The sequence below is a fragment of the Giraffa tippelskirchi genome, chromosome 3 (genome assembly GCF_054371585.1).
Source record: "Giraffa tippelskirchi isolate mGirTip1 chromosome 3, T2T-mGirTip1v1.2.pri, whole genome shotgun sequence".
NCBI classification, from domain to species: domain Eukaryota; kingdom Metazoa; phylum Chordata; class Mammalia; order Artiodactyla; family Giraffidae; genus Giraffa; species Giraffa tippelskirchi.
In genome coordinates, this window is record NC_137277.1 from 38,967,180 (window position 1) to 38,992,352 (window position 25,173).

Sequence of the window (25,173 nt, forward strand, 5' to 3'; positions counted from 1 at the left end):
TCCCCAGGGACTTTAAGTATGTTATTTCATTTAATTCTTAGACCAGCCCTCCCTCTGTGGTCAAGATATTGTTCTCATTTTACAGATGAGGAAACTTCAAAGTTCTTCAGCAGCTGGTCCTAAGTCATACCACTAAGAACTGGAGAAGTGAGTCCATAGACCACATCCATGCTTTTCATGCTGCATCAGGTTGCCCTGGGAAAGTGTGAGGACCAGGGGTTCTACAGTTAAACCAATGCAAGTTCTCCATTATGGTGGGCATGAAGGGAAAAAAAAGTGAAAGTGTTAGTTGCTCAGTCATGTCTGACTCTTTGTAACCCCACAGACTGTAGCCCACCAGCCTCCTCTGTCTATGAGATTTCCTTTCTCCAGCGGATCTTCCCAGCCCAGGGATCAAGCCTGGGTCTCCCACATTGCAGGGAGATTCTTTACCGACTGAGTCAAGGGTGGACATAATACAACTCAGTTTTTCTATTGCTACTTCCAGACTCATTACAGGACCCTCCAAAATGCAATCCCAGTGGCCTCCACTAACAAGTCTTGAGGGAGAAGGCACTGCATTCCTGAGGATTCCTTAGGAAACTGAGTTTGCAGAAGGCTTCTCCCTTTTGCCTCCTTTCTTGTGCTTCTTCTCATCCCCAAGTCAAGGCAAGCTTGGGGAGTCGGCTGCACTCTGCTCAAAGCTCTCCTTCTAGGAGAGCAAAGCTCTCAGTTTGGACTCTGGTTTCATCCCAGCTCTACCATTAGCTCCATGGGTGACTTTGGAAACCTCTTTGGACTTCACTGCCCTTGAGTGATAAATGGGATTAATAATATCCCTCAGTCACCCCCACGGAAGCAACAGGAGAGGTGGAGTAAGGAGTCAGATGGGAGATTGTTTTGAGAAAATCAGAAGCATCACACAGTTGTGAAGCATCATTACAGGGCTCAGCAGAGACTTGGGTTGCTTATTGGTCTGTGGCTCCCCAACCCCCAACCCTTCCTGGGAGGGCTAATTTCTGAGGGCCCCAGGGGTGACACTGTAGTGGGTAGCGCCTCACAACACAGGTGATCTCATCTCTCCTTCACCAGTTTTCTTATATATGGCCCCTTCCTTGCTCTCTGGGGCCAGGGTCCACACAGTGCTGCACCTTCTTCACCAGGAACCTCCCTGGCTTCTGTACCTGTAACAAGGTGAGTATTCTCCTGGGTTCCCCTCTGCTCCCTAGTAATGGAGATGGCACTTGAGTTGTCATCAAGCAAGTCAGATCTCTTTCACAGAGGATTCAGTAGAGAAAGAGTCTTAACTCAGGGTAACACATCAGGTGAGGGGAAGAGCTGACACTTCCCATTCCAGGTCCCTTTGCCAAAGCTTGTCATTCTTAGATAAAGCCCGCTTTCTGTCTTTACTGGAGTGAGCAGGAGGGCATTCATCAAATCCAGTTTTCCCGCTGGACCCATTCCTCAGGCAACCGTGGACCAGACCCCTCCATCAGAGGGCCTGATTGAGCCTTCTTTATCAGATGCATAAAGGGTTTAGTTTGAATGTCATAGCAGAGAGCTGTAAACACTCAGTATGGACAGCCTGGGGCTCATTCTGGACACCTGAGAGTCATAATCTAGGAGAACCTCTTCAGTTAAGGTCATCATGGTGATCTTGTTTAAGATGGAATTCTTAGATGAATAGCCCAGTGATCATCCTAGAATCTTGGTAGCAAGCAGTAAGTTAGCTTCACCACTTAGAGTGAGGATTCCATGGCATCTCTGTGAGGTATAATCTACTCCTCCTCCAGGGGATCTTCCTGACCCAGGGATCGAACCTGCATATTTTACATCTCCTGCATTGGCAGGCAGGTTCTTTACCACTAGCGCCATCTGGGAAGGACTCTTCTTGCCTAGGCTTATTCATTCACAGCATCTGTCCCTCCTGATTTGGGGGCATTTTCAAGAAAAGACATGTGCAGTGACCAAGATTGTTTTAACTGTTGCTTGATGGTTCCTGATGTCTAATCTAGCTAAAGAATCGGCGATTCCCACAGCAGTACTGCTCTGCCTTTCACTCAAACCCATGTCTCCTTCAAATCGTATCAACCTTTCATTGTCTTGCATAAATTCCAGCTCATTCAGAAATCCTTTCCCAACTCCTTGGTGTTGGTTGCCGAATTCATTTATTTACTTATTTCAGAAATATTAAGCACCTACTGTATACAAAGTGTGATGGATAGGCACTGAGAATGCAAAGCTGAGTCAGGCGTAAATCTGTCCTGAAGCCATTTATAGTGAATAGAACAACAGTGGAATGCTCTGTAGAGAAATGACTATGCAGCAGGTTAACAGAGATAAGTGCTTTTAACGTGTATGCTCAGGCATTAAGTCATGTCTGACTCTTTTGCAACCCCATGGACTGTAGCCCACCAGGCTCATCTGTCCATGGGATTTTCCAGGCAAGAATACTGGAGTGGGTTGCCATTTCCTTCTCCAGGGGATCTTCCCAACTCAGGGATCAAACCTGCATCTCCTGGACTGGCAGGCCAATTCTTTACCACTGAGCTACCAGGGAAGCCCGGATTGAAGTACATAATCAGTTCAGTTCAGATCAGTCATTCAGTCGTGTCCAACTCTTTGCGACCCCATGGACTGCAGCACACCAGACTTCCCTGTCCATCACCAACTCCCAGAGCTTACTCATACTCATGTCCATCGAGTCAGTGATGCCATCCAACCATCTCATCCTCTGTCGTCCCCTTCTCCTCCTGCTCCCAATCCTTCCCAGCATTAGGGTCTTTTCCAATGAGTCAACTCTTCCCATGAGGTGGCCAAAGTATTGGAGTTTCAGTTTCAACATCAGTCCTTCCAAAGAACACCCAGGACTGATCTCCTTTAGGATGGACTGGTTGGATCTCCTTGCAGTCCAAGGGACTCTCAAGAGTCTTCTCCAACACCACAGTTCAAAAGCATCAATTTTTTGGCACTCAGCTTTCTTCATAGTCCAACTCTCACATCCATATGGAAAAACCAAAGCTTTGACTAGATGGACCTTTGTTGGCAAAGTAATGTCTCTGCTTTTTAATATGCTGTCTAGGTTGATTATAGCTTTTCTTCCAAGGAGCAAGCATCTTTTAATTTCATGGCTGCAGTCACCATCTGCTGTAATTTTGGAGCCCAAGAAAATAGTCTCTCACTGTTTCCATTGTTTCCCCATCTCTTTGCCATGAAGTAATGGGACCAGATGCCATGATCTTAGTTTTCTGAATGTTGAGTTCTAAGCCAACTTTTTCACTCTCCTCTTTTACTTTCTTCAAGAGGCTCTTTAGTTCTTCTTTGCTTTCTGCCATAAGAGTGGTGTCATCTGTGTTTCTGAGGTTATTGATATTTCTCCTGGCAATCTTGATTCTAGCTTGTGCTTCATCCAGCCAGGCATTTTGCATGATGTACTCAGCATATAAGTTAAATAAGCAGGGTCACAATATACAGCCTTGACGTACTCCTTTCCCAATTTGGAACCAGTCTGTTTTTCCATGTCCGGTTCTAACTGTTGCTTCCTGACCGCATACAGGTTTCTCAGAAGGCAGATCAGATAGGTCTGGTATTGCCATCTCTTGAAGAGTTTTCCACAGTTTGTTGTGATCCACACAGTCAAAGGCTTTGGCGTAGTTAATAAAGCAGAAGTAGATGTTTTTCTGGAACTCTCTTGCTTTTTTGATGATCCAGCAGATGCTGGCAATTTGATCTCTGGTTCCTCTGCCTTTTCTAAATCCAGCTTGAACATCTGGAAGTTCACAGTTCATGCACTGTTGAAGCCTGGCTTGGAGAATTTTGAGCATTACTTTGCTAGCATGTGAGATGAGTGTAATTGTGTGGTAGTTTGAACATTCTTTGGCTTTGCCTTTCTTTGGGATTGGAATGAAAACTGACCTTTTCCAGTCCCATGGCCTCTGCTGAGTTTTCCACATTTGCTGGCATATTGCGTGTAGCACTTTCACAGCATCACCTTTTAGGATTTGAAATAGCTCAACTGGAATTCCATCACTTCCACCAGCTTTGTTTGCAATGATGCTTCCTAAGGCCCACTTGATGTCACATTCCAGGATGTCTGGCTCTAGGTGAGTGATCACACCATCATGGTTATCTGGGTCATGAAGATCTTTTTTGTATAGTTCTTCTGTGTATTCTTGTCACCTCTTCTTAATATCTTCTGCTTCTGTTACATTATAGCTATATATTTTCCTTTGACAAAGAGAATCAGGCCCTTTTAACTAAAAATTTGCTCCTGGTAAGATGATTACCTTGGTACAGTTTAAAAAGTTGTAAACAGTTGGCTCTCAGTATCCATGGATGCAAAACCCATGGATACAGAGGACTGACTGTGCTAAGCCATTTTATATAAGGGACTTGAGCACCTTGAACCTGGTGGAAATATGATAGGAGGAACTACTGAGCTACTACTGCTGACCTTTAAAGATCTCTGGAATTTGGAGAAAGCAGAACATTGAAAGATATATTATTATGAAAGTAATCTGATTCATTTTGTAAGATTTCACCCTACAATTGAACTTTTGAGTTTTATAGCTGACTATTGTTGGCGTATGGGCTTCTCTGGTGGCTCAGATGGTAAAGAATCTGCCTGCAATGCAGGAGACCCAGGTTCAATCCCTGGGGTCAGGAAGATCCCCTGGAGAAGGGCATGGCAACCCATCCCAGTATTCTTGCCAGGAGAATTCCATGGACAGAGGAGCCTGACAGGCTGCAGTCCATGGGGTCGCAAAGAATCAGATACGACTGAGCAACTAACACTGACAGACTTCTGTTGGCACGTAAGGAATCTATTGACTTGTGTATAATTACTTTTTATTTAACTTGCTAATATCTTAATAATTCCACAAGTTTCCAAGTTTTTTATTTCTTCTATTTAGGCAATGGTATTGTTCTTAACTTACTCTTTTCTTTCTTGTTTTTATTACTTAAGCATTTTATTTTCCTTTGCCCAAAACTTTTAGAATGAGAAATATTTGAAGTAGCAAAGGCCATAGCTTTCCTTGCTCCTGATTTTAATACAAATATCACTACTACTCTGCCATTATGAATGATTCAGATTTGCAATGGATATGCTCTGTAACATAAAGTGATATATTTCTATTTCAAGTAACTACAAGTGTGTTTTTCTCTTTTTTTCTTTTCTCTCTACATCCAGTATATGTGCAGATGTTTAAGAATTGCCTCTATAAAATTTTCCTCTTTTTAAGCCAACTAATATGTTACAATATATTAATAGATTTACCAATATTAAACCATCCTCTCCTATAAAATCTACCAGATAATGGTGGATTCATGTATTGTACTTAAGATTTTTACATACATAGTATCAAACAAGGGTAGTGTAGAATAATTCCTTTTTTTGCTGCCATTGTTACATTTTAATATCAGGATTTGCTAACTTTAAAAATATAAATTGGAAGACTTTCATATTTTGTAAGTTAAGAAGAGTTTATATTACATTATAATTATATGAAAAAATAATTGGTCAAAGAAGCATATGAGCCTGGAGCCTAAAATGGAAGTACATTATCAATCACTTTTTCCATTTTTCAGTTGGTTTATTTGGTTTAGGGACTACTCTTGAATTGATTGTTCAAATTTAGGAACAAATAGTGTTCCATTACTATTTTATTTACTTGTGGCCCTTTCAATTCCTAATTTTGTGTACCTTTATATTTTTCTTGCTTAGATGTTGGCCAGATATTTATTCCTTTGTAATATATTTATAAGGACAATTATGAATTATAAAGTCCTTATAAATATGGCCAATTCTGGCTTCCCTGGTGACTCAGTGGTAAAGATTCTGCCTGCCAGTGCAGGAGACGAGGGTTCAGTCCCTGGCTTGGGAAGGTCCTCTAGAGAAGGAAATGTCAACACTTCAGTATTCTTGCCTGGAAAATCCCACAGACAGAGAAGGCTGGCAGGCCACAGTCCATGGGGTTGCAAAAGAGTCGGATATGACTTAGCAACTAAAGAACAACAACAACATGATCAGTTCTTTTCCTTTCTATTTTGCTATTTGTTCAATTTTACTCCACCATTATGTTTTCCCCAAATCTTCTCATATGGGTTGTTGGTAGTGGGAGGGCCTCCTTCCTTGGTTCTAGGGATCAAAGGAAGAAAGGGATTTTTATCTTTCATGAGGAAGGGGGGAAGTCCAATGTAGTTGTGGCAGCAGGTAACTCACCTGGACGCTGGGTGAGGACACTGAGATGAAGACAGAGAAGGTTAATGAGTGAGGTGTGGCCTGGAAGAGAAAATACCCACTAGGACACTTGGGAATTTACCCTGAGGCTTGACATCTGAAAGTGAGTAATATATTTCTACTTATCAACTAACTTGGAAAGACGGATCCTTCCCCTGTGGGATATCTTCTTATAGGGACCTATGGAGCCAGAATCTGGGGTCAATGGAACAACTGTTACTGAGTTCATCCTGCTGGGTTTGGTGGAGACGCCAGGGCTGCGGTCAGTTGTCTTTGTACTCTTCCTCTTTGCCTACCTAGTCACTGTCGGGGGCAACCTCAGCATCCTGACAGCCATCTTGGCGGAACCCAAACTCCACACCCCCATGTACTTCTTCCTGGGGAACCTATCAGTGCTGGACATTGGGTGCATCACCGTCACCGTTCCCTCGATGCTGGGTCGTCTCTTGTCCCACAAGCACACGGTTCCCTATGCAGCCTGCCTCACACAGCTTTTCTTCTTCCATCAGCTGGCTGGTGTGGACTGCTTCTTGTTGACAGCCATGGCCTATGACCGATTCCTGGCCATCTGCCGACCCCTCACTTACAGCACCCGCATGAGCCAGACAGTCCAGAGGATACTGGTGGCTGTGTCCTGGGCTTGTGCCTTCTCGAATGCACTGATTCACACTGTAGCCATATCCACACTTAACTTCTGTGGTCCCAAGGTGATCAACCACTTCTACTGTGACCTCCCACAGCTCTTCCAGCTCTCCTGCTCCAGCACTCAGCTCAACGAGCTGCTGCTCTTTGGTCTGGGTGTCCTCATGGCAGGTGCACCTGTGATTCTCATTGTCACCTCCTACATCCATGTGGCAGCTGCAGTCCTGCGGATCCGCTCAGCAGAGAGCAGGAAGAAAGCCTTCTCCACGTGTGGCTCCCACCTCACCGTGGTGGGCATCTTCTATGGCACAGGTGTCTTCAGCTACATGCGGCTGGGCTCAGTGGAGGCTTCAGACAAGGACAAGGGCATTGGCATCCTCAACACCATTATCAGTCCCATGCTGAACCCACTCATCTACAGCCTCCGGAACCCTGATGTGCAGGGCGCCCTAAGGAGGGTGCTCGTGGGGAAGTGAGCCTTTGCATGAGGGATGTCTCAAGAGGGTGAAACCGTAGCAAATGTCCCTGTCCTTCCTAGATCTTGAGCGAGTTGACTTTTGTTAGGAAGTGAGACTTCTTGTTCCTCAAGGAGGCTCAAGCTGATAATAGATGTGTAGGTTCTGTAGACCAGAACCCTTGACTAGTTGCCATTTGTTCCTAGCTACCCTTCACACTCCAGATGGAGATGGAACCCAGGTAGTTCTATATTCTGGAAGGCTCATAACCCTATAGGAAGAACCTTTAGTTTTTCCTGCTGGGGTTCCCCAAAATACACCAGCAGAGATTCTATCTAGACTGGAATATGGAAAGTCACAGCCTGGTGCCAAGTATTAGCACATCCTCCTGTCAGGCTTGCTCTGAAAGCAGCATTCCCAAACTGCTTTTACACAAGGATCCTACACAAGGATGTAGACCTAGTACATTATAATTTGAGACCCTGATTTCCAGTACCCTGCCTATACATCAAGATTCTAGGGTTTTTAACAGTGGAGAATTTATATTTCCTGTGGCATTTCTTTCTATTTTTCTAAAATAGAAATATCCATTGATTTAAAATTTTTCTTAGAAATCATGTTTATAGAAATGAAAACAAAACAAAATTTTATGAGTGAAAAATTAAAGTCAAAACCTTCATCCTCTCTGTCCTCACTCTTCATAATGCAATTTTCCAGAAGAAACTACTGTTGAAAATTTGGTACTTACCCTTTTAGTTTTTTTTGTACATTCATAAATATATTTATGTATTTTTAAATCAACATAAACATATTTATGTATATTCATATCAACAGAGGCATATATGTGTTTTATGTTTACACATTACATGGTAGACTTTTCTACATGGTAAATATCTAAAAACTTACTTAATCCATTTTAATGACTGCCTAGTGTTAATTTATGAGCTAATCATAATTTGTTTAACCATATTCCTTTTGATGGAGTTTAGATTGTTTCTAGATTTACTGCAATTACAATTACCAATTACAATTACCAATTTACTGCAATTACCAATGATGTAAAAACTATTTTTTAGAGATGTGTTTCTATTATCCTGCAAACATTTCCATAAGTTCTAATTAATAAAATTCCTGAGTTGAGTAAAATAAAAATTTAGATTTTTGATAGGTATTTCACTCTTATTCTACAAAATATTTGCACTACTCTGTTATTCCAATAGTGAGTGAAATCACTTCATCCTCATAACTTTGTCATCTGCTGTAAATGCTGCTGCTGCTGCTGCTGCTAAGTCGCTTCAGTCATGTCCAACTCTGTGCGACCCCATAGACGGCAGCCCACCAGGCTCTGCCGTCCCTGGGATTCTCCAGGCAAGAATACTGGAGTGGGTTGCCATTTCCTTCTCCAGTGCATGAAAGGGAAAAGTGAAAGTGAAGTCTCTCAGTCGTGTCCGACTCTTAGCGACCCCATGGACTGTAGCCTACCAGGCTCCTCTGTCCACGGGATTTTCCAGGCAAGAGTACTGGAGTGGGGTGCCATTGCCTTCTCCGTCTGCTATAAATAAATGCTTCTAATTTTTCACAATATAAAGGTTGAAAATTACCAATGGGTGTTTCAATATTCATCTCTTTGATGTTCACATTAAGTTGAATATATTTTCAAATGTTTAATATCCATGATGTGGACTGAATTATGTCTCACCAAAATTCATCTGTTGAAGCCCTAAAACTCCCAATGTGACTGTATCTGGTGATAAGGTCTTTGGAAAGTAATTAAGGTTAAATGAGATTAATTAGGGCTGCCCAGGTAGTGCTAGTGGTAAAGGATCTGCCTGCCAACGCAGGAGATGCAGGTTTGATCCCTGGGTTGGGAAGATCCCCTGGAGAAGGGAATGGCAACCCACTCCTGTATTCTTGCCTGGAGAAGTCCATGGACAGACGAGCTTGCCCTCAAATTCCACCCATTTTGTTACAAGTGACAGGCATTCTTTCCTTTTCACAGTGGAATGATACTCCTCTGTGTACATTTTCTTTATCCAACTATCTGCTGAAGAACATTTAGGTTGTTTCCATATCTTGCCTATTATGAATAATGCTGCAGTGAACATGACAGCATAGATATCTCTTTACTAATGATTTCATTTCCTTTCGGTATATAACTGGGCTTCCCAGGTGGCGCTAGTGGTAAAGAACCTGCCTGCCAACACAGAAGACATAAGAGACTCAGGTTCAATTCCTGGCTGGTGAAGATCCCCTGAAGAAGGAAACGGCAACCCACTCCAGTATTCTTGCCTGGAGAATCCCATGGACAGAGGATCTAGACCATATGGCAGTTCTATTTTTAATTTTTTGAGGAAACTCCATACTGTTTTCCATATGGCTATACTAATTTATATTCTCATCAACAGTGTGTGAGGGCTCCCTTATCTCCACATCCTCACCAACATTTGTTATTTCTTGTCTTTTTGACAGTAGTCATACTAACAGGTATGAGGTGATACCACTGTGGTTTTGACTTGCAGTTCCCTGATGACTAGTGATGTTGAACACTTTTTCATGTATATGTTGATCATTTGGATGTCTTCTCTGGAAAAATGTTTCTATTCAGGTCCTTTGCCCATTTTTAAAGTTGGACTTTTCGCTTTTATTTGGTATTATGTTGCATGTGATCTTTATAGATTTGGGGTATTAACCTCTTATCAGATACATGTGCTTAGCTGCTCAGTTGTGTCTGACTCTTTGTGACCCCATGGCCTATAGCCCACCAAGTTCCTCTGTCTGTGGAATTCTCCAGGCAGTAATAATGGAGTGGGTTGCCATTTCCATCTCCAGGGGATCTTCCTGACCCAAGAAGTGAGCCCTTGTCTCCTGTGTCTGCTGCATTGCAGACGGATTCTTTACCCACTGAGCCATCTGGGAAGCCACCAAATATGGATTTGTGAATATTTTCTCCCATTCTGTAGCTTGCCTTTGATTGATTACTTCCTTTGCTGTGCAGAAGCACTTTAGTTGGTATAGCTTTTCCTACTGAAGTCAATGTTGGCAAAAACAATGTTGGGGGTCTTTGGTAGCCAAAACCGTGGGAGCCCTGTGGGTGACCATAGTAGCCCATCAGGGTCCTGGGTGCAAAGGCTGCAGGTATCCTCCTGTTCCATTTTGCCCATGGGGGGAAGCTGTAGCTGCGGGGATCCCTCTTGGCGCCAGGTCTGGTGGGCTGACACTCGGAGTGGGAGAGGAGCCGGAGCCCTGGGCTAAGGTGCACTTGCTGTTCTTGGATTGGAAGAATCGATATTGTAAAGGCGACTGTACTACCCAGGGCAGTGTACAGATTCACTGCAATCCCTATCAAATCACCAATGGCACTTTTCACAGAACCAGAACAAAAAATTTCACAATTTTTACCTCATAGGATTGTTGTAAGGGTTGGTTGAGATTCCGTGTATATAAAGCTCATGGCGTAGTGTCATGTACACAGCATAATAAATGTTATTATTATGCTACTAACATCATCGGTGGTCTCTTAACAGGAACTTTATGTGTGTTACTTTATTTAATCCTCCCAGCAATCTTGAGAGAGAATATTACCCATTTTCCAAATAGGGAAACTGGAGTTCAATGGGGTTCAGTAGTTGTTCATAACTGGATGAGCAGGTCTATTCCTTTAGAAAGTCCAGCAGGCTCCTCCAGAGAGTGTGCTGTCATATGGGCTCTGGTGTAATTAATTTAGGAGGACATAAGAATCCAGGGGTTGCATTACACAGCCTCTCCAATTTTCAGTCTCTGTCATCTCTAACAGTAGATTCTCATTTTCTAAAGACTTGGCCCAGAAAATTATGGTGAGGGGCAACTTCCCAAGGGGATCCTCAGCTTCTACCACCCTCAGGATCATTATAGGATCCCCAAGAGTGTGTGGCCCTTGCTAATAAGCCCCAGATGGGGATGTATTTTCTTTCTGAAGATCTGTTACAAATTTGAAGTTGGAAAAGGAGCCTTTGCCTCCTTTCTTGGGTTTCTTCCTCATCCCGGGGTTCAGGAGTCAGCTGTTCTATACCCCCAAGGTTCTGTTTGGACCAGACATCTGGGAAAGCAAAACCTCCAACCTGGGACCCCAGATTCAGTCCTGGCTCTGCCTCTAGTTCCCTCATGACTTGGGGGAAGCTGATAGCTGCCTACGTCCCCATCTGTTAAATAGAGTTATTAGGACAGCTGCCCTAACCAGCTCCATAAATTAACATGAGGGATGGCGATGAAGATGTTTGAAAAAATTCTAAGTCAACAGAGTCATGAGGCACCACTGATTTGCCACTGCAGTATTTATTAGGGCTTGTATTGTGTACCTGTCCTTAGCTCTCCCCATTGTCTCCTTCCCTTTCCTGGGCTAATTTCGAGGTCCCAAGGGGACAACACCATGGTGGAGAAGTCCCATGACAGAGATGGCTTCAGCCTCTCTTTATCTCATTTCTGTATATATGGCCCCTTTCTTTCCCCCAGAGTAGCAGACTGAGTTTTTACACATTCTCACCCGCCTTTTACAACCCTTTCCATGAAACCTCGCTGGCCTCTGTGCCATAGCAAAATTACTTCTTTCATGACCCTCCGTCTGCTCCCATGTAACAGAGAAGGGACTTCAGGGGTCACTAAGTCAAGCTTCCTGGTTTTACAGATGCAGCAACCAAGGTCTCAAAAGCAAAAATAAGAGACTCACAGGATGACATATCAGGTGAGTGGAAAAGCTGGGACTATCATCCAAAGCTTGAGATTTCCCTTGCAGGCACGTTTACCAATTCTTCCTTCTTTTTAAGATAAAGCTTGTTTTCTGATTTTATTCAGTGTTCAATGTCCCTGCCCAGAACTCAATCCTTACTGGGCAACTTGACCAGATGCCTGGGACCAACCCTAGAGCATGAAGGATCTACTGGAAATTCAGAGCAGGGAGTGGTCACAGCATAATGAGAGAAGCCCAGGACTCACACGGATCCCCAAGAATGGTGATTTAGAAGGGTCGCCTCATTAATGATTACACCTGTGATTTCATCAGCCACAGAAGCCCTGGACGGCTAGTCTGGAGAACAACCAGAATTTAGGAGACTGTATGTAAGTTTCGTCCCTTGTTGATTGAGGACTGGACAGAAGCCACTAGGAGAGCATAGTATTCTGGCTCATGACTTAGTTGTTTTTGAAGAGTCTCTCTTCTGATTGTAGAAAATATGTGGTAAGTTCATACAAAGAGCTATATGTCAATGTATGGATGCTACAACCACTGTATGCCCATCAAGACAAATGGAGGAATCATCCCTACAGCCGTTACCCTGTGCCTTTCACTCGACTCGGCTTCCTCCAAATCACGTCAATCCTTCAAAGTCTAGCACAATTCCCACTCATCCACAAATCCTTTCCTCACCACCTTAGCCCACAATGAGGCCCTTTTTGCCAGAAAACCTCTTTGTCAACCAGTGCGATTATTCATTTATTTACAAAATGATGCACAATTACAATGGGTTTATGCATATAGTTCCTAAGGTTGAGTCAGCCATGAACCTCATCCTTAAATTACTAAATGACTAAATCACTAAATGACTGGCTGAATGTACAGTGCTTAGTGCCACGTAGAATACAATTACAGTGCAATGGGAATGTTGAAGATGTAAATATCACTTTAAAATGGGCACAGATCAGGGCAGCATTTCTGGAGGAAGATAGCATTTGAGTTGACTCTTGAAGACTTTGAACATGTGGCACTGGAAGAAAGACATTCAATACAGAGAAAATAGCATAAGCAAAGGTGGGAATCTAGGAACTCACAGAGTTTGCAATCTTAAGACATGGTTTAAAATAAAAAGGGAAATCAGGGGGCAGCTGCTGACCATGGCCATGATCCATCCAAGGCACTGATATGGACTTGAGCTACTGCAGCCTACAAGGCAAGACTGGGATTTACAAGAGCACAGCTATCATGAGCATGCTTAAGTCTTTGAGTCATAAGAATGGGTCAGAAATACATTGAGAGGAAAAAAAAGAAATACATTGAGAGAGAGATGCAGGAGAAAGACATGGCTTTATGATCCTTGAGGTGTCCTGATGGTATGTGTAAACGTTAAGAACAGGTTAAAAGTCAGAATATACTAGTTAAGACCTTGCCTTCAGCCACTTGCTATATGTGACTCATGTTCTTTCTGTAAAACACAGATTAAAATGGCATCTGTTTCATAGGGAGGTTGTGAGGAGTAAATGAGTTAACCACACACAAAGTACTTAAAACTATACACTGTTGTAGCCCAGGGTAAGTCTCCTTGTAATTATTAGCAGGGAATCCTCCCAAGGGAATTCTGTCAGTTCAATCCCTGGGTCGGGAAGATCCCGTGGAGAAGGAAAGGGCAACCTACTCCAGTATTCTTGCCTGGAAAATTCCATGAACTGAGGACCCTGGCGGGCTACAGTCTATGAAGTCGCAAAGAGTCAGGCATGACTGAGTGACTGAGCACACACTTCACTCACTTAAAGCATACAATTCAATTCATATTCACAGAGCTGTGGGCTTTTTTAATTTTTATTTTTAGTTGAAGGATAATTGCTTTACAATGTTGTGATGGTTTCTGCCGTACAACAAACAAAGCATAGTATATGGTATATGTATTCTACAAGCTGTACTTTACATTTAATAATACTGCTTTGATGTCTTTCAAATCAGCACAGATAGAGCTATTTCCTACAGCTGCATAATATTCCTTTGGAAAAATATTCCATAATTAACTTAGTAAGCCCTTTAATAATGAACAGATAGATTATTTCTAATTATTTGCTATTACGAACGATGCTGCAACAAATAAGCTCATGCAGACATCATTTCTGTGTGACCATCATTTCTGTGACCATATATCTGTTGGATAAATTTCCAGACATGGAATTGTCAGGTAAAAAGAAAAATACATTTATAATTTGAAAGATGTTGCCAAATTGTCCTTTCTCCTTTTCACTTCTGCCTTACAGATATTATGCAAATTCCCCTTGTGGCCTACCCTAATCTGGAAGCATGCAGAGAATGGGGTTTGGGAAGAAGTGGTTCCATTTAGCCAGTTGGCCAGAATTTTAAAATAATTAGAACATTACTTTTGATTATTAAAATTCTTTCTATATTTTGAGTTATCCTTGCACTACTACTATTAAATTCTCCATTTCCCCAATAACTTTGTGGTTTAATACTTCATTTAAAACTTTGATCCATTTAGAATTTATTTTTGCAAAATATATGAGGTATGCATACGACTTATAGTTTTCCAACATAGCTATACTATTGCCCCCATAAGCACTTATTGAATAATACTTTTTCCCATTCCTTTAAGATGCTGCTTGTATTATATACTAAATTCCTATATAAATTTAGGTCTATTCCTTGACTTTTCAGTTTTTTTAAGCTTTTAAAATGTTACTTTTTTAACCTAATACAGGTATAATTAACAAGTAAAACTGTCAAAGTATAACATGATCATTTGATATATGTTTACATGGTGAAAGGATTCCCACATAGCTGAGAATGTTGTAGCAAATGTAGTAAGTTAACAAGTGTGGTGTGGACTGGGTGGTGGGAAAGTCCTTACTTGGAAAGGGAGAACTTAGTAGAGGGCTCAGGACATAGAAAGAAGTCTATTTCTTCTTTTTTAATATATTGAGAGGAATTATTCCTTATCTCACTGGATATTTCCTTGCAGGAACTAATGCGGACAAAACCTGGGGCCAATGGAACAGCTGTTACTGAGTTCATCCTGCTGGGTTTGGTGGAGACGCCAGGGCTGCGGTCAGTTGTCTTTGTACTCTTCCTCTTTGCCTACCTAGTCACTGTCGGGGGCAACCTCAGCATCCTGACAGCCATCTTGGTGGAGCCCAAACTCCACACCCCCATGTACTTCTTCCTGGGGAACCTATCAGTGCTGGACATTGGGTGCATCACCATCACCGTTCCCTCGATGCTGCGTCGTCTCTTGTCCCACAAGCACACGGTTCCCTATGCAGCCTGCCTCACACAGCTTTTCTTCTTCCACCTCCTGGTTGGAGTGGACTGCTTCTTGTTGACAGCCATGGCCTATGACCGATTCCTGGCCATCTGCCGACTCCTCACTTACAGCACCCGCATGAGCCAGACAGTCCAGAGGATACTGGTGGCTGTGTCCTGGGCTTGTGCCTTCTCGAATGCACTGATTCACACTGTAGCCATATCCACACTTAACTTCTGTGGTCCCAATGTGATCAACCACTTCTACTGTGACCTCCCACAGCTCTTCCAGCTCTCCTGCTCCAGCACTCAGCTCAACGAGCTGCTGCTCTTTGGCGTGGGTTTCATAATGGCAGGTACCCCCCTGGCTCTTGTTGTCACCTCCTACATCCATGTGGCTGCTGCAGTTCTACAAATTCGCTCAGTGGAGGGCAGGAAGAAAGCCTTCTCCACGTGTGGCTCCCATCTCACTGTGGTTGCCATATTCTATGGTTCAGGTATCTTTAACTACATGCGACTAGGTTCAGCCAAGCTTTCAGATAAGGATAAAGCTGTTGGAATTTTTAACACTGTAGCCAACCCCATGCTGAATCCAATCATCTACAGCCTCAGGAACCCTGACGTTCAGGGTGTCCTCCGGCGGGTGCTCAAGGGGAGGTGGTCATTGGCGTGATGAGGCCTTGTGTCAATTTCTCCCTTTCTCTTTTTGGACTAAAGGAAAAATTCTCTGGGGCCAGTAATTGGGACAATCGTCCAGAACCTTCTCCATCTCCCTGAGCATTTGGATTTTTTTTTATAGGGGATAATACCGATAGTTATTGTTTCACAAAGGAGCCCTGCTCAATATAGGCAATGGACAGGTAGGTTCTGCCAGATCAGTCTCCTTGACAAATTACAACTTCAGTCACTGTACACTCCTTTTCTGGGTGGAAGTGAAACCTGGGAAGCCTTGAACGCCTTCAGGTGCATGTCCCATAGGGAATGATTCTTCATTGCATATAGCCAAGACTATCCCAGTAACTTCCCAGGTGGTCATATGACTTCTTCAAGTTCAGGAATGGTTAATCTTTTACAGAACATAGGCCTAGAGATCAGGATGACTCTATTTCTCCCATCAGGCTTCTACAAGCCAAAAAAAGCAGCTCATTCCTCTCCTATCACACAAGATATCAATACCACCAGATGCGGAGGGAACAGATGGGAAACTGTATGGTCATGTATTCTTGAGTAACTCTGGAAAGTGTGTGAAGATTTGCTCTGTGAAGATTTTTACAACTTAAATTTTTTTTTTTTTAATTTCAAAACTTTAACAAATATGATCATTCTCAAAATACAAGAATGAAATTTCCTCATGTATCCATATATGTTTCAAATCTTTTGAAAAAATTATACCTAAATATTATTCAAATATTTTTAAAAAACCCAGAATACTCAACATGAAATTCCCCTCTGAATTTTCACTCTCAGTCCCCAAACCTCCTAGCTAAGACAATCTGTTTCTATAAATACAAGTCACATGGTGACATGTGTGCTACTAGCCTTTAGTCCTGTCATTATCTAGCTATATTTCCCTTCTAGAGCCCCTTTTATTTTTTGGCCACACCATGTGGCATGTGGGACCTTAATTCCCTGACCGGGGATGGAACCCACACCCCCTGCATTTGAAGTTTGGAGTCTTAACCACTGGGCCACCAGAGAAGTCCCCTAGGGTCTCTTCTAGATTAATTGCCCATTCCTGGCATCTCTACTGTGCCATTGGTGTTTTCTGACTAATTTCCCTAAAACGTCCCTTTGACCTGCACCTGCAGGCTTGGTTTCTCATGATACTTTATGGGGATGAAAAGACTGAAAGGACAGGAGGGAAGGAAGCAAAACAAGATTGGATGGAGGCAGAGAGTTTGTGGGAAATGAAGATGAAAAATGAGGAACAGGGAGAGAGAATTGTAAGCAAAAGGATTTGAGAAGGAAAGATGGAGGCATTGCATGCATGCTCAGTCGTGTCTGACTCTTTGTGACCCCGTGGACTGTAGCCCAACAGGCTCCTCTCATCCGCAGTGTTTCTGACCTTGATCGGGTCCTTTACTTTCCCTGGGCCTGAACTTGACAGAAGCCCAAGATAATGGTCGATGTTCTTTCACCTCTAATGTTCTCTGATTTGGAATGAACAGAAAGACTGTCTCACTGCTGACCCTGAAGAAACACAACGAATTCCACCATCACTTCTTCTACCTACAGCAAGTAACACTGCTGCAAAACAGAGCTTGCTGTTTACTCCCCTGAATTCCTGTGCCTCTGGCCTTTTTCCCATCTGAACACTCATCTCAAGTCACATCAAGGGATAATTCTGTGTGACATCATCCCTGGGTGGAAGGCATCAGCTGGTTCAGCATCATAAAGGATGACCAAGGACGCAGGTTCCCACCACTCAGGAACACAGGGTTTCTTTAACAATTGGGAGATTTCCTTTCCTTTGGAATTTGTCTCTTCTTTTTTATTCCAAATTGGGAATCTCTTTGCTACTTAAAAATGTATCACACTGGGTTGGCCAAAAAGTTTGTTTGTTTCCATATGCTGTTAAGGAAAAACTCAAACATTTTGGCCAATCCAATACATGTAATATATTATGTTGTAAAAGGTTAAACAATACAGAATGTCATTATCACTCTTTTACATCATTCCCAAAACAACCCTATTCTTTAAAAGGAACAGGGCTTCCCTGGTGTCTCAGAAGTAGAGAATCCACCTGCCACTGCAGGAGACACAGGTTCAATCCCTGGTTCAAGAAGATCCCACATGCCAGGCTCCTCTGTTCATGGGATTTCCCCGGCAAGGATACTGGGGTGGGTTGCCATTTCCTTTTCCAGGGGATCTTACTGACCCAAGGAGTGAACCCATGTCTCCTGCATTGGTAAGTGGATTCTTTACCACTATGCCACCAGGGAAGGCTGATATTATAGATATATAATAGCAGAAAAGAAGAAGAGTTTCCCTCACTCATATTCCTCCCTTAAAAACAATAATTTATACAAAAAGTGCCTTTGTGGGAGCTTTGGGATCTAGGTAAGAGATTATGAGACCCCAGTGGAGTCAAGTCCAAAGAGGGCTATTTTGAGAAGACAAGACTGTGCCAAGCTGGCAGGCTTGCAGACAGGAGTCCTGGATACAGGCCTGGAAACAGCTCTGTGGATTCAGCTACAGCCCCTCTTGGCCTTGATTCTGTCACCAACAACATCTGTCAAGCATTAGTCAGGCCCACCTGTGCCCTAGGTAATGAGCACATCAACCTCATCCCTGGCTGTGGATGCTGAAGTGGCCCATGGCCCATTCCTAGCCCCTTTTAGCTGCCAGTCCTGCCCACCCAGTGACAAGGCAGGTGATGCCCATCCACGCCCCAAGACACACTGTCCAACCTTGGTCCAACTGCAGACGCTGACACAGTCCTATAACTTGCCTCCAGCACCTTGTAGCCTTGTAGTCATAGGTCAAGAACACACCTTCTTGTCCAGGGACCCATCAGAAAACACAGTCTTCTGTGCCCTCAGAGGCAGGCCCACTGACTTCTGTCTGACTGCAGATCTTGAAGTGACCCCATAACCCAGCTTCTACTCCTTGAAACCATAGGCTGGGAACATTTCCGCCAACCCAGGGACCTGGAGGAAGACACCTTCCCAGATGTAGGCCAGCCAAACTGGGTCTGATGGATCTTTTTTAAGAAAAACAATATTTATTTTTGCTTATTTACTTATTTGGCTGCACCAAGTCTTAGTTGTGGCATCCAGGATCTTTAGTCACGGCACATGGACTCTTAATTGTAGCATGTGAGATCTAGTTCCCTGACCAGGGATCAAACCCAGCCACCCTGCACTGGGTGCATGGAGCCTTAACCACTGGACCACCAGGGAAGTCCCCGTCTGCCAGATCTTGAAGAGGCCCTATAACCAAAACCTCAGCAGTCTATTACAACCTGCCCCAGGCACCCTTGCCTGGATGTTAAATTCTGAATCATGACAGGTGCTCCCGTGTCAATGAACTCTCCCTGTTCAGCCTTATGTTCTACCCCACTCCTTGGGCCCTCATGATCCACTCCCACACTGCTCCTCTATAAACTGGAGGAAATTCCAGTTCCTGTCAGGATATATTGGCCAGTATATTAATTTCCTGTTGCTGCTGTAACAAAGTACCACAAATTTAGTGACTTAAAATAACAGAAATATATCTTCTCAAGGTCCTGGAGACCAAAAGTCAAAAATGAGTCTTACAGGGCTAACTTTAAGATGTCAGCAGGAAGAGTTCTCTTGGGAGGCTCCAGGGGAAATCTATTCCATGTCTTCTCCAGTTTCAGGTGGCTTCTGGCATTCCTTGGCTTGTGGCCACATCACTCCAGTCTCCATGTCCATCATCACATTGTCTTTTTCTTTTCTTGGCCACAGCCTGTGGCATTTGGGCTCTTAGTTCCCTGACCAGGAATCGAACTTGCACCCCTGCAATGGAAGCTCGGCATCTTAACCACTGGGCTGCCAGGGAAGTCCCCACATTGCCTTTTTCGTTTCTGTAGTCAAATATCTCTCCACCTCTCTCTTAAAAGGACTCTTATCATTACACATCACATAGGGCCCACTTGGATAATCCAGAATAATCTCCCCAGATGAAGACCCCTAACAATCACACCTACAAAGTCCCTTTTACATGATTTAAAGTTGATTTCAGGGATTAATACCTGCATATCTTTGGGGCCCTACCACAGCCAGGTATGGGAATTATTGTTAATGAGTAAGTTATTTCTTTTTGAACATAAACGGTATTTCCTTTCGCAGAGTATGTGAGACCTAACCAGAAGTCTTTCAAGCTCAACATACGTCTTTTTTTTTTTTTTAATAGTGAGTCAAACTTAAAAAAAATAATTTTATTTATTTATTTTTGGCTGTGCTGGGTCTTTGTTACTATGCACAGGGTTTCTCTAGCTGCGGTGATTGGGAGCTACTCTCTTGCTGCAGTGAGCGGGCTTCTCCTTGCTGTGGCTTATCTTATGGAGCATGGGCTCTAGGGCGTGCAGGCTTCAGTAGCTGCAACACATGGGCTCAGTAGTTGTGGCTCCCAGGCTCTAGAGCACAGGCTCAACAGTTGTGGCGCACAGGCTCAGTTGCTCCGTGGCATGTGGGATCTTCCCCAACCAGGCATTGAACCCATGTCCCCTGCATTAGCAAGCAGATTCTTTACCTCAGAACTACCAGGGAAGTCCCTCAGTATACCTCTTTTAAAAGCACTTCCAGAATCATTACAAGATCCCCAAGACACAGTCCCAGAGGCCCCACTAATGAGGCTCTGAGGGAGGAAGCCCCACATTCTTTTTATTTTATTTATTTATTTTTTTTATAAATTTATTTATTTTAGTTGGGGGCTAATTACTTTACAATATTGTAATAGTTTTTGCCATACATTGACATGAATCAGCCATGGGTTTACATGTGTTCCCCTTCCCGGACCCCCCACCCACCTCCCTCCCCATCCCATCCTTCTGGATCATCCCATTGCCCCGGCCCTGAGCCCTTGTCACATGCATCGAACATGGAACTTTGTTTTCCTGTTGATTCTGTTTCCCCATTGTTCCTTTCTTTTTCTTTGTAGTTTGATTATTTCCTTTTATTTTATGCTTTTGTCGTCTTTTTGGTTTTTGTGAACTTATTGTATGTTTTTGATTTGTGGTTGCCCTTTTTCAAGTATGTTTGTCCCTTCCTATATCTGCTTGCGTTGGTCTGATAGTCATATAGGCTTAGACATGTTAAAAAACAGAATGTGCATTTTCTTACTCTCCTTCCCCACATTTTATGATTTTCGTGTCCTTTTCTACATCTTCATATTTACCACTTTGATGTTCCTTGTGTTTGTCATCACTTTCACAGAGGCGGACACAGACTGCTGCTGCTGCTGAGGGTCCCAGGATCGGGCACCAACTGCTGCCCCCGCCTTCCTGGAGCCTGTGCAGGTCACACACCTGCACATCCTCTGTCAAGGGGATAACGGCCAGCACACGCCGAGGAAAGAGACAGCAAGCACCCAGACCAGGAACTGTCCTCATGCCAAAAAAATATGAAACTCACACAAGCAACCCACAGGCACTCTCTCATATAAGACACCGTCCAGGACTACAGAAGATAACTATTTCTCCCAAACTCACAGAGTAAGAGGGCTTCCCTGGTGTCTCAGAGGGTAAAGCGTCTGTCTGCAATACGGGAGACCTGGGTTTGATTCCTGGGTCAGGAAGATCCCCTGGAGAAGGAAATGGCAACCCACTCTAGTACCCTTGCGTGGAAAATCCCATGGATGGAGAAGCCTGGCAGGCTACAGTCCATGGGGTCGCAAAGAGTCGGACACAACTGAGCGACTTCACTTTCACAGAGTAAGAGAAATAGAAGAAAAATGAAGAAGCAGAGGAACAACTCCCAGTTCAAAGACCAAGAGAATTCCCCTGAAAGAACAATGACAGAGATCTCTTCAGTCTAATACTGAGTTCAAAACGGAGGTAATGAAAATATTGAAGCCCCACATTCTTGAGGACTCATTAGGAAACTGGATTTGAAGAAAGCTTCTCCCTCTTCCTCTCTGCTGAGGCTTCCTCCACATCCCCAGGTCCACAGCAAGTCTGGAAATTAGCTGCTCTCTGCTCATAGGCCCTGCTTGGGGCTGACATCTGAGAAAGAAAACTGCTCCCTCAGGAAACCCATATCTAGTCTCAATTACACCTCTAACTTCCCGGGTGACTTGGAGAATATGGACAAGTCCTGCAGATCTCAGCAACCCCACCATTAGTGGACTATATATCATTGGCCTTAATGACCTGCCATAAAGCCAAGGCTAGAGATAACCATTTTTTTTTAAAGGAAAGTCTAAATATGAGAAGGTATGAGGCACTGCTGCTGTTATTTATGAAGAGCTTGAGTTGTTTATAAAACAACTTGTCTCACTCCCCTATTTGTCTCTGCTTTCCTGGGAGGACTAATTTCTGAGGCCACCAGGGGATGATACCATCAAGAAGACATTCCTATGATTTCCCTCATTTTCTTACAAAAAGCCCCTTCCTGGATTTTTTGGGTGGATAACTAGGTCTGCAGAGCTCCTCATCTTCTCCTGAAAACACTCTTTGGTGTCTATGCCTGTGCCAGGGTGAGTACTCATAGGTCCTTCCTCTGCTCTTACAAAACAGAAATGGGGCTTCTGCTGCCATCAGCTCAAACCTGATTTGACACTTGGTGGAACTGATGCACCTGAAGTGGGGAGCCTTTTTTAGAAGATCTGGGACTGTAACCCAAAGACCCTGGCTCCTTTTCTGGGCCCTTTTGTCCACGTCTCCTTCTCTTGGATGAAGCCTGCTCTCTGCAATGCTTGCACTGTGCTGTGCTTAGTCACTCAGTCGTGTCCTTCTCTTTTCGACCCCATGGACTATAGCCCGCCAGGCTCCTCTGTCCATGGGGATTCTCCAGGCAAGAATACTGGAGTGGGTTGTCATTCCCTCCTCCAGGGGATCTTCCTGACCCGGAGGGATCAAACCCATGTCTCCCGCATTGCGGGCGGATTCTTTACCAGCTGAGCTACCACGGAACCCCTGTAACTCTTAGGAGTAAATATTAAGGGGATTCACTGAGTCCAGTTTGCTGCCCAGGATCTACTTCATCGGGTAGCTAGAAACTTGACTCCAGTCAGAGGCCTTGCTGAACTGTTTCATCACTGGAATCTTGGAGGAGTTGGGTGGAATTCCAGAGTAGGAAGTTGTCATGGCTCAGTAGGGAGAAGCCGAGGCTCATTATGAAGCCCTGAGAGTGGTAATCCTCAGTGATGGGCATGATACCCATCAGGCACTCTAGATGTCTCTGGAGGATCTGAATTTGTCCAAGAATCCCACTGATTTCAAACAAGCTGCTGCTGCTGCTAAGTCGCTTTAGTTGTGTCCAACTCTGTGCGACCCCATAGACGGCAGCCCACCAGGCTCTGCCGTCCCTGGGATTCTCCAGGCAAGAACACTGGAGTGGGTTGCCATTTCCTTCTCCAGTGCATGAAAGGGAAAAGTGAAAGTGAAGTCGCTCAGTCGTGTCCGATTCTTAGCGACCCCATGGACTGTACCCTACCAGGCTCCTCAGTCCATGGGATTTTTCAGGCAAGAGTACTGGAGTGGGGTGCCATTGCCTTCTCCAAACAAGCTGCATCTCCAGCCAACTGAGGGTTGGCAGCAGCTGTTCTGTTACTCTTCTATCCCTGGCCATAACTTGCTTGTCTGTAAGGTACACCTCTCCTAAGCGCCTAGTTGAGTGGTTTACATGACAAGGAACATGTCAGGGTAGATTTCTGTCTGCTTCTCCCATCAAAACCAAAGAAAACAGTAGTCGTTGGACATGCCTGGAACTTCCTTAAACTATACTAATCCATAAAATTCTTGCCTGGAGAATCCCATGATAGAGGAGCCTGGAGGGCTGCAGTCCATGGGGTCGAAATGAGTCAGACACAACTGAGCAACTAAGCGTGCACACACACAAAATTCTAGCCCAGGTTCCAGTACAACCAGAGCATGACAACTGGTGCCTCATACCTTCCATAACAACTCTAGCTCACACTGGTATTTTCTTTCTCCGAAGTCCTATGAACACTTGACTCATCCATTTATTTATTTAAAAATATTGAGTATCTACCATAAGGGAAGTATTGTGCTAAGTACTGTTGCTGCAAAACTGAGTCAAACATGTATGAATATTTTTGTCCTCAAGTAGCTTACAGAGAAGTAGGGGAGATATATTCTATAGAAAAATGACTTAGCTAGAAGGGAAACTGTAATAAGTTCAATAAAATAATGTGTAGTGGAAGTTTAGAAGAGACAGAGCTCCTTTTGAGATGGAGAAGTTTCCAGGGAGGATTCATTCAGAAGTCAGTATTGGAGTCAACTCTTGAAACACCTGGGCATGTGGAGTTGGAAGGAAGCCATCACCAGTACAGAAAACAGCATGAGAAAGGAGGTTAGAAAACCACAGGGTTACAATCAATGCTTGGGTAAAAATGGACTCCAAAGCAAAAACAGAGAGCAGGTCATTGCTCCTTAATATAATATATGAAAAGAACTACTCTCCATCCAGTGATTTGCCTTTCTGTATTTACCAATTATCAATTTCATCAATGATGATCAGGCCCGAAGATGATCCCCATATCTCACCGATCGTGTGATCTCAGAATTTTAAGGGTATCTAGAGATCACCATATCCAATTTTCACCAGAGCGCAGGCTCTCATCACCCTTTCCCTTCTGTTCTTACTTCCCAGCCTCTGATCCAGTGCATTCTATGCAGGGAAACAATGTTACTCTTAGTGAAGCCCTGGCTCTGCTTATTCCATGGGCAATAGAGAGACATGGATTTTTTTTTTTTATCAAGAGTTTATTGTAAGATCTGAAAGACTTAGCTCAATCTGGTTCTCTATTATGCACCTGCATAATAGGCACAGTTTTCTTGCTTGGGAAATCCCATGTACAGAGGAGCCTGGAGGGCTACAATTCAAGAGGTCGCAAAGAGTCAGACACTGCAGAGTGTGCATACATGCCATTAGAGCTACTGGTTAGTCTAGTAGTAGTAGCAGTTAGTTTAGTCGCTAAGTCGTGTCCGACTCTTGCGACCCCATGGACTGTAGCCCACCAGGCTCCTCTGTCCATGGGATTTTCCAGGCAAGAATACTGGAGTGGATTGCCATTTCCTTCTCCAGGGGATCTTCCTGATCCAGGAATCAAACCCAGGTCTCCTGTATTGCAGGCAGATTCTTTACTGACTGAGCTATGTCTACCATGCCTGAAACAAGGGCAAGTGGACAATGGGTGGTTTTGCTGTGCAGAAAACTAACTGC

General features: G+C 43.7%; 3 protein-coding genes across 3 annotated transcripts in view; 2 read left to right on the forward strand and 1 right to left on the reverse strand.

Moving 5' to 3' along the window:
• Window positions 1-25,173, reverse strand: part of OR1R1 (olfactory receptor family 1 subfamily R member 1) — a 188,685-nt gene that overhangs the window by 45,752 nt on the left and 117,760 nt on the right. The window lies entirely within an intron of this gene.
• LOC145540865 (olfactory receptor 3A2-like) lies at window positions 6,325-7,528 on the forward strand. The gene has a single exon (XM_081576077.1). The coding sequence runs from the start codon at window positions 6,403-6,405 to the stop codon at window positions 7,336-7,338; it is 936 nt and encodes a 311-aa protein (XP_081432203.1). The 5' UTR covers window positions 6,325-6,402; the 3' UTR covers window positions 7,339-7,528.
• LOC145540983 (olfactory receptor 3A1) lies at window positions 12,145-15,974 on the forward strand. Its single transcript, XM_081576144.1, has 2 exons — window positions 12,145-12,408; window positions 15,021-15,974. The coding sequence occupies exon 2, from the start codon at window positions 15,027-15,029 to the stop codon at window positions 15,972-15,974; it is 948 nt and encodes a 315-aa protein (XP_081432270.1). The 5' UTR covers window positions 12,145-12,408; window positions 15,021-15,026.

What these genes read in the sequence shown, in the direction of transcription:
- LOC145540865 (XM_081576077.1), top strand. Translation starts at nt 6,403, where the DNA reads ATGGAGCCAGAATCTGGGGTCAATGGAACAACTGTTACTGAGTTCATC.
- LOC145540983 (XM_081576144.1), top strand. Translation starts at nt 15,027, where the DNA reads ATGCGGACAAAACCTGGGGCCAATGGAACAGCTGTTACTGAGTTCATC.